The sequence below is a fragment of the Oryzias melastigma genome, linkage group LG1 (assembly GCF_002922805.2).
Source record: "Oryzias melastigma strain HK-1 linkage group LG1, ASM292280v2, whole genome shotgun sequence".
Classification (NCBI taxonomy): domain Eukaryota; kingdom Metazoa; phylum Chordata; class Actinopteri; order Beloniformes; family Adrianichthyidae; genus Oryzias; species Oryzias melastigma.
In genome coordinates, this window is record NC_050512.1 from 13028946 (window position 1) to 13042501 (window position 13556).

Below are 13556 nucleotides of genomic sequence, written 5' to 3' on the forward strand. Positions count from 1 at the left end.
GCTCAACGTGAAGACGTGTGTGCACTCAACTTAAACTCAAATTAAACTAAATTCAGCCATCAATTTATCTCCACTTTATTTTAATAGGAAAAATATTTACATCAATTTAACTTTGCCATTTGTCCCACTTATTCTCAGTCAAGATGACCAACCGTAAAACAAAGTTAAAACAAACGAGAGGTCATCCCAAACCAAATTGAAACCATCTGTTTAAACTATATAAATGCAGCCAATCCAAGTGGAAAGGTTGATTCCCGTCCGTCATCGGCTCTGAGCTCTCAGTTTCAAGTCAACAGGTGTCCAAGAAGTCAAGCTGTTTGTCACAGGACCCTGTGACTCCTCACAGCCGCGGGTGGCTCGGTCCCCTCTCCAGTTGCACCCCAGCAATATATTCCCTGGTAAAATGCATTAAAAAAATATGCGTTTCCACCTCACACTGTAAAGAACTGAATTCTGTTTTTGTTTTTCCCACTCAGAATAAACACAAAACTAACACAGCGGTGAGAAACCAACATCAGGGGGGGGTGTGCGAAAAGTTCACGGTCAGTCCATGTAGTCAAAGTCATCGGGGATGCCGAAGGCTTTATTAATACGGCTGTCGTCGAAGGCAAACTTCTTCTTTGTCCAGGACTTGATGGCAAACACGTTGTCTGGAAACAGAAATTCACAGCTGCCATGTAAATCAATGGAGGAACGCTCATTCACATTTACAGCAGTCAGTCACGAGGTGACAAAACTAAGCTGGACTGGAGAACGCCGCCCGAGCGCCCAGGTGACACCGTCTGCTGCAGAGCCATCGGGGGGAAAGTCGGCTTATTTTGGCCGAAGGTTTGATTGATACTTCCTGAGAGCAGTTAACATTTCCCACCAATTAAAATCAGCAGCACCTGGAAACGATCTATTCCGACCAGAAGATAAACATCAGAGCAGAGTGAAGTCATTGGCCTGATCCATTAAACCCTTCATCCTCTTTAACAAGCAACACGTTTTTAACTCACTTTTGTCCTTTAAAGAGATAACTCCTATTTTTTTTTAAAAGCTTTTTAATGTTGTGGGTACGGTTTTAGAATTTCTCAAACTTTAAATTTTGCACATCAACATCAAACAAGACTCAAGCTTAGGCTAAAAAACGAACATGCATACAATCATACTACTCTGCTTTGTTTATGAGGCTGTTACTTTGTTGTTCCTGGTTTTTCTGAAAATGATATAACAAGAAAATCCAAATAATTCAAAGGAGGCTGAACACACAAAGGTCCTGTTTCTAAAGCTTCAAAAGAGCAAGTTTTATTAAAATGCAAATCTGTTCTGTTTTTTTCCTCTTCTGTGTTCAGATGAGGTCTCAGTACAGGACACGGACCGCGTTAAGGCTCATGTGGGTGTGTCGTGGTTGCTTTGCCCCAATCAGCGTGCGCTTGGTTTAAAAAAGTTGTGAGAAATTTTGGGGGAAATCTTGAGTTTGTTTAGTGGCCTGGAGCAGGATTAAAGACACTTAAATCCACTTTAAAGCCTTAACGTCAGTAGAATATAAAGAGCGTTCAAAGGCTGCAGCGACCTCTTCCAACACGCCTGGGAGATTTTGACACTGTTGTGTTTGAGTTTGGCAATAAAGTCGAACAAGAGCTGACAAGACCGTACTGCCTGATGACGCAACAGCCAGTGAACACACCAACAATTCAGGTGTTCAGAGAGAAAAAAACACCCTAATAAAAGTAGAATCAGTGCAAGTCAGAGTCTCAATAAACTAATAGCTATTAGTGATTTAAAAATGCAAGATATTACTTTGTCAATACATTTGTCAAAATAACAATTTTTGCTTTGATACCTTTTTGCTAATCATAATTATTTCATAGTATTATTCTGTAGTTCAACTCATTCAAGTTATAAACTGACCAATCAGATGCCTCAATAAAAGTCAGTGCTCTCAGGTCGAACATGTGGACTTCCAATATGCTCACTCCTAATTGGCTAGAGTGGTTGCCATAGAAACGATGACTCAGACCAGCTCAGACCAATCACTGCTTACTGACTTTGTCTGGGTCCAACATGCCCTTGTTGCGAAAAAGCGGCGAGTGAATTGACGTAATTTAACTGGATCTGAAAGTAATGCCTTGTTTCCACTAAGTGGACCGGACCGGACCGGTCCGCTCCTGGTTGGTTTTGAATGGTTTGGGCAATTCAAGTGAGCGTTTCCATTGAGTGTTGGACCATTAAGGCGCATGCGGGGTGTAGAATAATGACCTAGCTGTGCGTCATAACGGTGCAACTACAGCAGTTCTGTCCTGTCTGGACTGCTCTTAATAAGCCACTTTCTATGGATGATGTCACACTCACTCAGTCCAGTTCTCATATACAGTCAATGGTCTGAGGGCTTGGTTCCAAAGGACCAGCCACACCCGATGACTGGTTAACCACACCTTGGAAAGTGGACCGTTTCGGCAACAGATAAAATGGGAGCCACTAATGACACCGTTTCCATGACAACACATGCTTCTCTCACAATTTAAGCTACAACTGGACCAGAATATCCTCATCTTTAAACACCATCATTGTTGAACACAGGACTCATTACAGATAGTTTGGCCATTCATTAGTGGCTTTATTTCCTCTGGAACATTAGCCATCCCTTAAAAATTTCTCCAAAAGAGGCTGACGACATACAGCATCCTCGTGTGGCAGAGAATCTGCTCCAACCACCCAAGGAGAAGCCCATCACTGAAAACAATCTCCCCTTTATCAAAGGCCTCCCACCATAAATGGGGCCTGTGGAGGCCAGGCTGCTGTATCCAAGATCACAACCTTTCAGTGTTCTCTGAGGGTGAAGGACACAGCAGGAAGGCTGCCTGTAAATTTAGATTGCTTTTTAAATATATGAGAAAAAAAGACCCACCTGTCCACCTGGAAATAGCTTCTTTAGCTACAGCATTTGACTTTCCTGCAAGACAATAACAGAAGGATAAGTACCTGTATAGGTGGCTGTATGCTAAGTAAGCAACAAAGCTTTCCACGTTAAAACAGGAGTGGAAAATGTTCTAGCAGAACTAATTTTTGATCATGAATACATTGAGGTTCCTATCAGAATAAACCCAGATTACCTTGTTGTTGCAGACCTGTCCACTCTGCTCCAGTGGGTCATTTTACCAGCAGTAAAACCGGCTGCTAAAAATAAACCCAGTGTTCCGGAATAACCATCAGTGCTGCACACACTAGCAGAAGAAGCTTATTTAAAAGAGACTAAATTTTCTCTTTAGTTTCTTAATTGGCCAAATCCTTGAGCATTTTTAGTAAAAAGCGGCATCACTGTCAATTTGTGTCAGATTCGGTAATAAAGATGCACAAAAAAAAAACATTTATACACAACTTACCTCAAGGTTTTGAGCTTATTATATTTGTTGGACTGTAAATACAATTCAGAGAAAATATGAAATGAAATTGTTTAAAATTTCAGATTTTTCTTCCATTATCCTAACAATTAAGCACATATTGGGGGCTTCATTTTCAATGAAAATCATGTTTTTAACATGTTCTTGTGGCATTTTTCTCATGAGAGAGGACATCTATAAAGAAAATTAAGCTAAAATGTCATTTCTAAGTATTTCTTGATTTAAATAGTAGTGAATCAGGAGCAGACTAGAAAATACTATTTGAATTACTGTTGCTCTACAGAAACTATGTCCTAGAAAAGGACACAATTTTTTTTTTTTTTTGGCTTAAAACAGTAAAATCATAATTGAAAGACCACCGGGAATACTTATAAAATAGATCAAAGATGATTGGAGTGAATAACACTATTTAAACACTTTTTTTATGAACAGCAGTCACTACAAAACTGATAATTGTGGTCAACTGGCATTAGAAAACTTTTGGAAAAAAATAAATGCATGTTGCAAAAAGTGCAATAACTTTCATGCAAGTTCAGGTCTAAGCTCATTCTCCAATCAATCAGACGTTCTGCAATCTCCATAAAAGAATGTGATAGACATCACACAGCTGCACACGCCTCTAGAGTACAATTCCTTCTGCACTTTGAGGAGATACTTATCTGCTGCAAGTCTGTGTGTGCACTGAAGTAATAGACACACGGGCATGTGGAGACAGAAAAATTAGTAAAAAAAAGAGCAGAGAGAGGCAGCATGTTGTTGGTCTAAAAACTCCATGTGGAGCCGCTGTACTCAGAACTGCAGATACTGGGAATTTCAGGACTGATAACAGTAGACGCACGGGTGGTTCTTCCGCGGTACACGCTGCAACAGTCACACCTAGTGAAAGTAAGATACGTCATTAGAATTCAAAACACTGGAGCTGGCTGCACCACATATATTCATAAGTGGATAAATTTGTCATTTTGTAATCCAAAGCACAATTCATAATATATTTGTTTTTCTTATTGGTTTCTAAATTATGCTATTTACCTTTTTTTCACTTCACTCCAATCATCTTTTGATCGATTGTAAAAGTGTTGTTCTTTAAATTATGATTATACAGTTTATAGCCAAAATCTAAAAATATGTATTGTTTTCTAGAACATAGTTTCTGCAGCACAGCAGTAGTTCAATAGAAATTCACCTCTGAGTTGTGGGCGGGACTTGGCGCATTGCCCCACCGCCCTTCCCCTCCCCCTTGCTGAGAGCTTGGGGCATAGAGCTTTTGGCCCACACAATGTATTTTCAATATTATAAATAAGCTGTTTTTCAATCAATTTTTTTCATCTGCTTACAATTCACGATTTCAACAAATAAGTACTCAGAAATGCTATTTTGAGCGTAATTTCTTAATATATGTCCTCAAATATGCCACGAGAACAAGTTAAAAACACCAAAAATATAAGTTTCCTCAATGTGGATCTTTTAAATTATACAAGTTAGATTAGAAATTATATATATATATTTCAAAATAGAAAGTGCAGGTCTCAGCATGACAGCAGATTAGACCCTTCGTTACTCATTTGGTTGGAAATTTTGCATGGTGCTGCTCATAGCCTAACACGACAAAACCAAGCTGATTTAAATGAACTGTAATGGTTTAGATTGCAGCAGCAGATATTTTTTCAAATAGTACCCTTATTTTGGTAGCTGTGAAAGCTCACCTGAATGCCAATTCTTTCTTGAAAAGGAGCTAAAAGTACCATTAGCATTAAAAAAGGACTCTTCAGATGTGCAATACTGGGATCAGTTTTCAATCTTTTAGCATTTGTGGATTAGACAGTAGGGAGAGCTGATTGGGCGATAGGGGAAGCAGAACTGTGTAAAAACTAAATGCATGTGTTGAGAAACACAGGGAGGTTTGAGCAAACGTGCAGCAGCGTTTGTGTTCATTGACCACGCCTTTGAGCCCCGAGCAAAATGGACAAACCTGACGTGCAGGTCTTCCAGCCAAGCAGAGCCTCTGCAGGAAGCTCGGCTCTGCTCACACCGTCTGCCTGCTATAGATGTTTAACCATTTTACGATGTTTGCCAGACAATTAGGAGACTCAGCAGCTGAGCTTCAATAATACTGTTAGAAAAAACACCTGCACACTATGACATATTGTCAGTAACTTTGGTTTGGGAGCTTTTTGATTGTTTTTAATGCGACAAAACAACTGATCCCTGCAAATTTCCCTCATCAGTAAAGGTAGTTTTATCCAGAATGTGAGTACAATGGCAGCATGGTGTTTATATGAGGAAACTGCAGTCTTCAGATGAACCCACAAAAGCTTTAATCCACTTCTTTAAACAACCAAACCTTCTTTTTTAGCATATTCTCTTAATGCATGTGGTTATTGGAGACACTTCTTTCCCTCCATTTTTTTATTTTTAATAAATGCAAACAAAAAGAGAGACGCAAACTATCCAGAACACAAACAGAAAAGAAAATCTTTAAACAAATTGACAAACAGGTGAGGAAACGAGTGAGAGCAGAGAGTTATTTTTAGCGTTTGAACTATTCAGTGCCTAAAAAAAAAGGTTTGTGTGGCAGGGTCATTTCACATGTATGAGCATTGTGGTAAAAATGATGGTAAGGCAGTTAAAAGCAGACAGAAGTACACTGTCATCTACAGCATCTTGTTTTTCATCCACAGAGACTACCATGATGTCACGTCCAAACTCAGACGCAGTTCAGTCTAACACACACTGTGAGAAAATGTCACAGTCCAGAGAGAAATGTTCCGGCTGAGATCCCTCCCAACTTCGATTTGACTCAATAAAGTTCGCAAACTCAAAAAGAAGTGCTATGAAATAGACTGTCATTGAGTTGTGGGCATAACCAATACAATAAAAATAGTGTGCAATATTGGAACTATCCATCCATCCAGTTTTGATCCAGATGCCAGCTCAGATGAGGCGACTGAAGACAAACGTGCATCTAGTCGTCTTCAAGTGGATGCATCAGAAAGAGGCGGAGCAGAGAGCTCGTGGCCCAACCGTTGTATTTTCTATGCAACATATATACCATTATTTCCTCTGCTCCAGCAATTATTTGAAAAAAAACCTCAGAAATCCAATTTTAAGCTTAAGTTTCTTAATAGATGTCCTCCATCATCAGAAAAATCTCACTAGAAATATGAAAAAAACACAATTATTATCAGGGTAGGTCTTTAAGAAAGTATACAAAATTTATGTTTTGTTCTAAATTAAAAAATAGTAAATCATTAACAGGAAAAAATGTAATCTAATTTATTTTACAAGCAGAAAATCTCAAGATGTGTTCAATAAATTGCTACAAAATTTAACTGAACAAAATCCAGGTTTTTAATCTATAACACGTGCCTTGCACATAAATAGATTTGAGTTGGCTGGATTCCACTTATTTGTGTCTCCAATGTTCAACTTTAGAGTTAAAGTCTACAGTAAGTCAAAATTCCAACTCATTTACAACAGTTTAAAGCCAAAACTGTTTCATTATTTTGGTTTTTGAGTCATTTTATCCTAAATTGCCTGATACATGACTCCTTTAGGTTGCTGCTGTGTCCATGAGACGCTCTCTTCTCTCATTCAGTTGCTCGTCTTTCCGTGTTAAACCAAAGGACTAATAGCCATTTCACACGGTGTGTATTCTGTGGGTGAAACTCTCAGGCTATTTTAACAGAGATGACGGCCTCCATCAGAGCCCTGATGTGAACCGCCACATCTGTCCTCATCAAACCATTTCAATGACATAATGTTGATGCCAAAATGAATGTTTTCTAAACTGCAATAATATGCATCAATGCAGATGAAAAAAGCACATTTATGACAAAATATTTCCTGTGAAAAAATATAAAGACATTTTTGCATGTGAAAGGAATAAATGACGTATAACCTCAACTTGTGGCTGAATCAAAATACTCACTTCATGACCAGACTGTGTTTGATGGTGTGAAAGCCTCACAGCAGCAGCTGGGAATTATTTTAAACCAAAAAACCCAAGCAGACTTCCTGAAAAGCCTTTTAGGGGTACTCACTCATCTCTTCAACAACTTCGGGGTCACACTCTCTGTACTGGTCCAGCTCGGCCTGCAGCTGTGCTCGCTCCTCTCTCAGAGCCTTCAGCTCCTTCAGCATGGAGCTCCTTTCTTTCTGCACACATAAACCCTCGTTTCACCTTTAACCTTTTCCCCCATCCACTTCCTGCAGTTTATGCTCGTTTTGAACGCGTTTCTACCGTATCCTGGCGTCCGACTTTGGCCTTCTCAACGGCTTTCTGGAGGGAGGCTTTGCGCTGCTTTGCATCAGAGATCTGGAAGACAGTAAACAGGTCAAATGTAGACGACTAAAGATCCCCAAAAACAGGAGAATAACTCCTTCAATGGTGCCCCGTAGAATTAGGACACTTTAAAAATACAACATGATTACGCTAAATTCATTTATATATTAATGATTTTCCAATGTTTATAACAGTTTAATTAACCATTTGACCTTTAGTATTTCTATGGCTTTTTAAGTATTTTTTATTTTACTAATTTACTTTTTTTTGTGGCAATGCTTGATAATCTTTTTAGTACAAACTCAGCTTTACTAAAAACAAATCTATACATATTATATTACACAATAATTACAAAAAAATGTAATTCTGTCATTTCTTTAGGGCTGGGTATCGCCAATAATTTCCAGAATCAATTCAATTCAGTTTCAGTTCGGCCACTAGGTGCCGATCGTGCTATTCCAGAAGAAGAAAGTGTGATCAAAAAACTGTTTGGGACCAGAAATGGTTGCTTAAAAAAATATTTACTTAAAAGAGTTTGAAAAATTCATGTCTGTGAATAAATAAAGATGTTTATTTAGTCATGAATGTATGTTTAAGTCGACTGAGCGCTAGCATTAGCTGTTCTATGGGAAATCCCATTATACGTTAGCATCAAGCTACTGGACTTTAGCTTTATGGATTAGATCGATCTCTACTTTCATAGATCAATTATTGCTATTAAGCATAGATTGATTCACATTGATTAACCAATTTAGTCAACCTAGCCCTACATTTTTCACTACAAAATTATGTTTTATAAAAAAATTATATAAAGTGTGAAGGTAAAAAAACAATAAAACAAAGTACAAAAAAAATCAAAATAATGTGAGAAAGGGGCAAACCTCCAGTGAACTACATGCAAAGTTCCAAGGATTTATCACAATTATGAGTCATAGCTCTTATGTTTGCCTTAAACCAAAAATGTTTGATACTTTATACCCTAAAATTTTGAATGAAAACTATACTAAGTATATATAAATACATGCACAAGGGCAAAACATTAAGGTTTCAGTAGATAATCAACCTTAAACTAGCACTGAAATGCTGATTAATAGTGTTTTTATTCCTGGTAAAGTCTATATTCTGTGAAAATTCTCTGCTCTGTGTCGCTGATCATTAAGAAACGTGGAGGTTAACCTTTTCTGTGAAGCCCCTCCCCCCCACCACTGTGCTGTGCAACAGCAGAGGGAAGTGGCTCCCTGCGACCACGAAGCCTTCAAACACGAGCGGCGTGACTTCCTGTCTAACCGCCTCGCAAGTTTGAAATAGATCTATTTTTCCATTTCCTTTCCCACTATGAAGGATTTTAAATGTGCATCAAAGAATTCATAAAATAAGATCTTTACTTGATTTGAGAACAAAAAAGCACTTTTATGTTTTGTTCCTGTTTCTCTGTGGAGAGTTCCGGGTTTTTTATGACCTTCTTGGTGTCAGCTCTCTCTCCTTCCTCTTCAGATGTGGGTTTTACGCAAAAAAATATGTATATTTATATTGTCCAGTTGGTTTCTGTGCTTTGAGCTCATGATGCTCACAGAACAAACCTGTTTCTGCAGCTCCTCCAGTTTGTACTTGCGAGCGTTCAAGGCCTTGCTAGGAAACGCCCAGTAGTAGTTGGATGTACCAACTCTTTCACAGTCCACCATGTTGTCATCAACCAGGCTCTGCAGAACATCCTTCACACTCATGGGGGCTTGGAGAATAAACAAAAATAAGTTTTAAAAAAACTTTCATTTTTCTTGGTTTTCTTATTTCTGGAATGGCTGAAACTAATGCAAACTAAGCTGGTTTTGGCTCTATTTGAATAAAGAAAAAAGAAGCTCTGAGACATGACGTAAAGTATAGCAGTGCATCCCTCTGAGGATCATCGCCGCGTCTGCTGTCTGCAACCCCAAAGTTCCCCAAACTAAAGCCAGACATCTGCAGCCGATTTGGTCGTTCAACTCTGATGTGAGGACGCCGGCGAGATGCAGAAGCAGTGGAGCAGAAGTTGCATCCTGAAGTGTCAGCGGTGAAATGCAATACTGCTGTCCCGCAAAGGAAAGCCTGGAAAACCAGGATGGATATGATGGAACAAACCTGTGGCTGTGCTGCTTGTGAAGAACTTTCAGAATGTGTGATTTTTAATTATCAGTATGTTGCGGATCTCGCCACTGCCCCCCCCTCCCCTGGCTCACAGTTTCCCTCCAACCAGTAAATGTGCCTGCAATGCAGATCTCTCGCTGCTCCCTCCCTGCCCCCACCCCTCCGTAACTACATTAGGCGTCAGTGTTTGGGGTCAAAAGCATGTGCTTTCAATCACCGCAACAAGATCCCATTTCTCCGGAGTCATGTTTTGTCCAATCCAAAACAAAACCCCTCTTCATTTCCTGCAAACACAATCTGCACCATTAGTTTTTCCTTTTTTTCCCCCTGAGCAGCAATACAGTCCTCGAGTTTTTCATTCTTGCTATATATTCCCTCATTGTCCATAAAGCGGGAGCCCGAGCCGCTCCTTCGAGGAAATATGTTTAACTTAAGATCCAGAGGCCGTCAGCAGCTCTCTGCATTATAAAATTACTGCTATTGATAGGCCCAGTTCTGCTTTACAGACTAAATACAGCTCAGATGGCAGGAGCAAGTCCTGGTTGCCATGGCAATCCTCTAAGAACGTCACCAGTGTTTTCAAGAATGCATGAGGGTGCAGAGCTTGCTGGCACCAACTCCACAGTCTTAAAAAAGCCAAAAACCCAAACAAATAATGAAATTGAAGTATTTTTCTCATCTAGTACATTTATTCTTATTATTCACCTTATAGGGACACAGCCTTGTTTTGACCAGACACACGAGAGGGGCAAAACACCTTATCGGCTGAAAAAGTGAGAAATGATGATAAACGTCTATTTAATTGTTCAAAGATAAACCAGAAGAACCCCCCCCCCCCCAGAAGAATCCATGGACTATTAAAGCGGCAGATCAGTTCCTGATTTGATTTTTCATCTCTTCTCTATGGTTTCTTTGTTTGACAAACAAGAACCGGTTTGGGATAAATCTTCATCCCTGCTGGAAATGACCAATATAAACTTCATAAAGAGGAAAGTCCATCTGGGCAAACACGTTTCCTTCCTGCCAGAAGATTCAGATCAATCAAGCCAAGTTCTACAGAAATTATTAAGATTTGTTGATAATTTGTTTATCTTATTTCCTAATAAACAGCAAGACCACAAACACAGAAATACATGTTTTATGAAACATGTATTTGTTATTTCATCTTGTGGGTGTTTATCTACCGGTACTTAAGGTTTTTTTGAGGTTTTTCTGTTTTGTGAAAATGGCCTGCATGTTTAGAATGAGCCCCTAGGGGGCGACAAAGATAATCAAATACAAGCAGAAAATCAACATTTAAAAATAAAATGTAAAAAAGACATTATGGAGGTTTAACTAGATTTATTAAAAACCAGGCTAACAAAATGCTTAATAATAATGATAATAATGTATTTACCCAGAATTAATGACAATTCTTTGTTTCAGCAGCTGATCACTTACTTATGCCTTTACTCTTGGGTGCAATCTTTTCTATGTCTTTCAGTTGAAACACATCTTTCTGGAATAAGAAAAGAAACAAAGCCGGTTCAAAACTGTATCCCTCCATTTTTATCTTCATTAATGATCCACTTGTGTTATTTGAATATGTAACTGAACACATTTGCTGCAGCAGGATGATCCTGTGTAAAACAGTGCATTTCATCTTAAGAGATAGCCCTGTTTACCTTTAAAAAAAAATCAAAAGCCAATAATATATTTGGAAAAAACTGCTAGTGTCTTTTTGTATTTATATGTTTTATAGTTTAAAAACTATAGATTATGTATGCACATCATAATAGTAACAATAATAAGCAGAGTTGTATCCTTTATAAAATGTTTTGCAGCTCCTCTTTGATTTTGGTTTTGTGTGCAAAAGTCCTGAATTGACATTTGTTTTACTTATAATGTCTATGTCTGTAAGATTTTATAAATACAAATTGTGGTTTATAAATTAGGAACTTTGTGGATTTTTTTTTTTTGGGTCATGACTACTACTTTTTTTTTTTACTTTTTTCTGTCAAATACACGACAAAAAAAAGTTTAAACCTTGTAGAGTTTAATCTTGTCAAAAAAATACCAACTAACTAACTTTAAAATAAAGCACTGCATGTTTTTTGAGCATTTATAAAAGGCAATCTAGCATTTTTTATACATCAGAATCAGGAAATGGGGGGGAAACTGAAAATCCTTTAAAAAAGATGATCATGACAGCAGCACTTGTGTGTCATTGGGTATTTTAGTGCCAACAGATTAAAAAAATATTTATTTTTGGATTATTTTTTTCAAAACTTAAAGCATAAATAACATTGATGAGGGCGGCATAACTTTATAATGTTAAGCTGCTAAAGCACTTTTAGCGCATTAGGTGCAATGTGTCTTTGTGAAAGGAATTTATTAAAAGTTGAAAACTTTTCTCAAATGCACTCTATCAAATCTTCTGAAAAAAAGAATTACAAAAATTCTACAAACAAAACTTAAAAAGCAGATATCCTTTTGCAAATTAAATTAAACAATTCAATGTTTGTTTCTTTAATAAAAACGTAGCCTCGTGCAGATGTTTTCTTGGGAAGTAATAATAGCATAATGTAAGGGGTGACATTTTAAAACAATCATTTAAATTAAATCAATACAGCAACAATGATGAGATGCGATATTGTGACTAAGAAATACATAACATACATTACATAAACTCACCGACTCAAAAAAGATTTCCATCATTCGAGTTCTCTTCTCCTCCAAACTCAGTCCTTTCTTCTTTGACTGTAACATCATAATGAAATTTAAAATAATTTTCAATTTAGATTCAGATGTTGGTGTTTTGTCCCAATAAAGCACAACAGTAGACAAAATACTCTTACATTTAAAAAATGTATTTTTTAAACTGTTTTCAGGCTTGGATGTATGACATAAAGCGCCACATAATGCAAACTAATGCTAATTGAAAATAGATTTATTTATTTGAATATAGGTGAAAAAGCGGGAAAAGAAACATTTAGTTGAAGCAGAAAATGTGTAGTTCTCCTCCCATCCAACAGAGGGCAGTAATGCATTCTAAAAATGGTCTTTGTTATTGCAACGGATATAGTTTATTTACTTGTATTTTTAGACCCTAAAGCAAAACTTTAACATTTTAGGTTTTAATGTGAAGCAACACTTTATAAGGTTTCCTACTATTATGCTGTACTAAATTTAAAACACCTACTTAAAAATGAAATCTCCAAATCAAGTCACACTTTTAACGAAGTGTAAAATAACTTCGTTAGCCCTGTTACTTTTAAATATTAATCTCACTGAAAAAATCCTGAATTTCACTGCAGTTTCCAAACAAAATACATTTAACTTTGTCTGTTTTGAGTATTTAATATAGTGCTCTAAAGTGAACTGCGTTACAGTCAATGGTTACATACGGTAATTCCCTCGCGCATAAAAAAATAAACTGGCATATTAAAATAATCAGCTTACCATTTTGTGCTGGGAAGAACTCCAACCACCCACAATATTAAAGTCTAGAAGTGTTTAACAGAATGTAGTACTTTGGTTCCGATTAAAAGACCAGAAAGATAATCCTGAAATTCCCGCGGAAGGATGACACGTATGAATGCTGAGTTCAGTTTCCCCACGTAAAAATGCCTTCTATGCCGAACACAATTTTTTTACACTAGCATCGCAGCAAAAAAAAAGAAGAAAAAAAAAAGTATTTAAGGAATAAATCAAAAAGTTACAGTGTGACTCAACTATTGTAAGTAAAATATTACTCCTACAGATTTATTTAACCCAGAAAAAGGTTGCAG

At 37.5% G+C, this 13556-nt stretch overlaps 1 protein-coding gene across 1 annotated transcript; it reads right to left on the reverse strand.

Moving 5' to 3' along the window:
• Positions 1–59: 59 nt before the first annotated feature.
• Positions 60–13430, reverse strand: mnd1 (meiotic nuclear divisions 1 homolog (S. cerevisiae)). The gene is made up of 8 exons (XM_024259580.2): positions 13228–13430; positions 12460–12525; positions 11227–11284; positions 9246–9394; positions 7624–7698; positions 7424–7538; positions 2891–2935; positions 60–650 (listed from the first exon to the last, which is right to left on the reverse strand). The coding sequence occupies exons 1-8, from the start codon at positions 13228–13230 to the stop codon at positions 544–546; spliced, it is 618 nt and encodes a 205-aa protein (XP_024115348.1). The 5' UTR covers positions 13231–13430; the 3' UTR covers positions 60–543.
• Between the last annotated feature and the right edge of the window lie 126 nt (positions 13431–13556).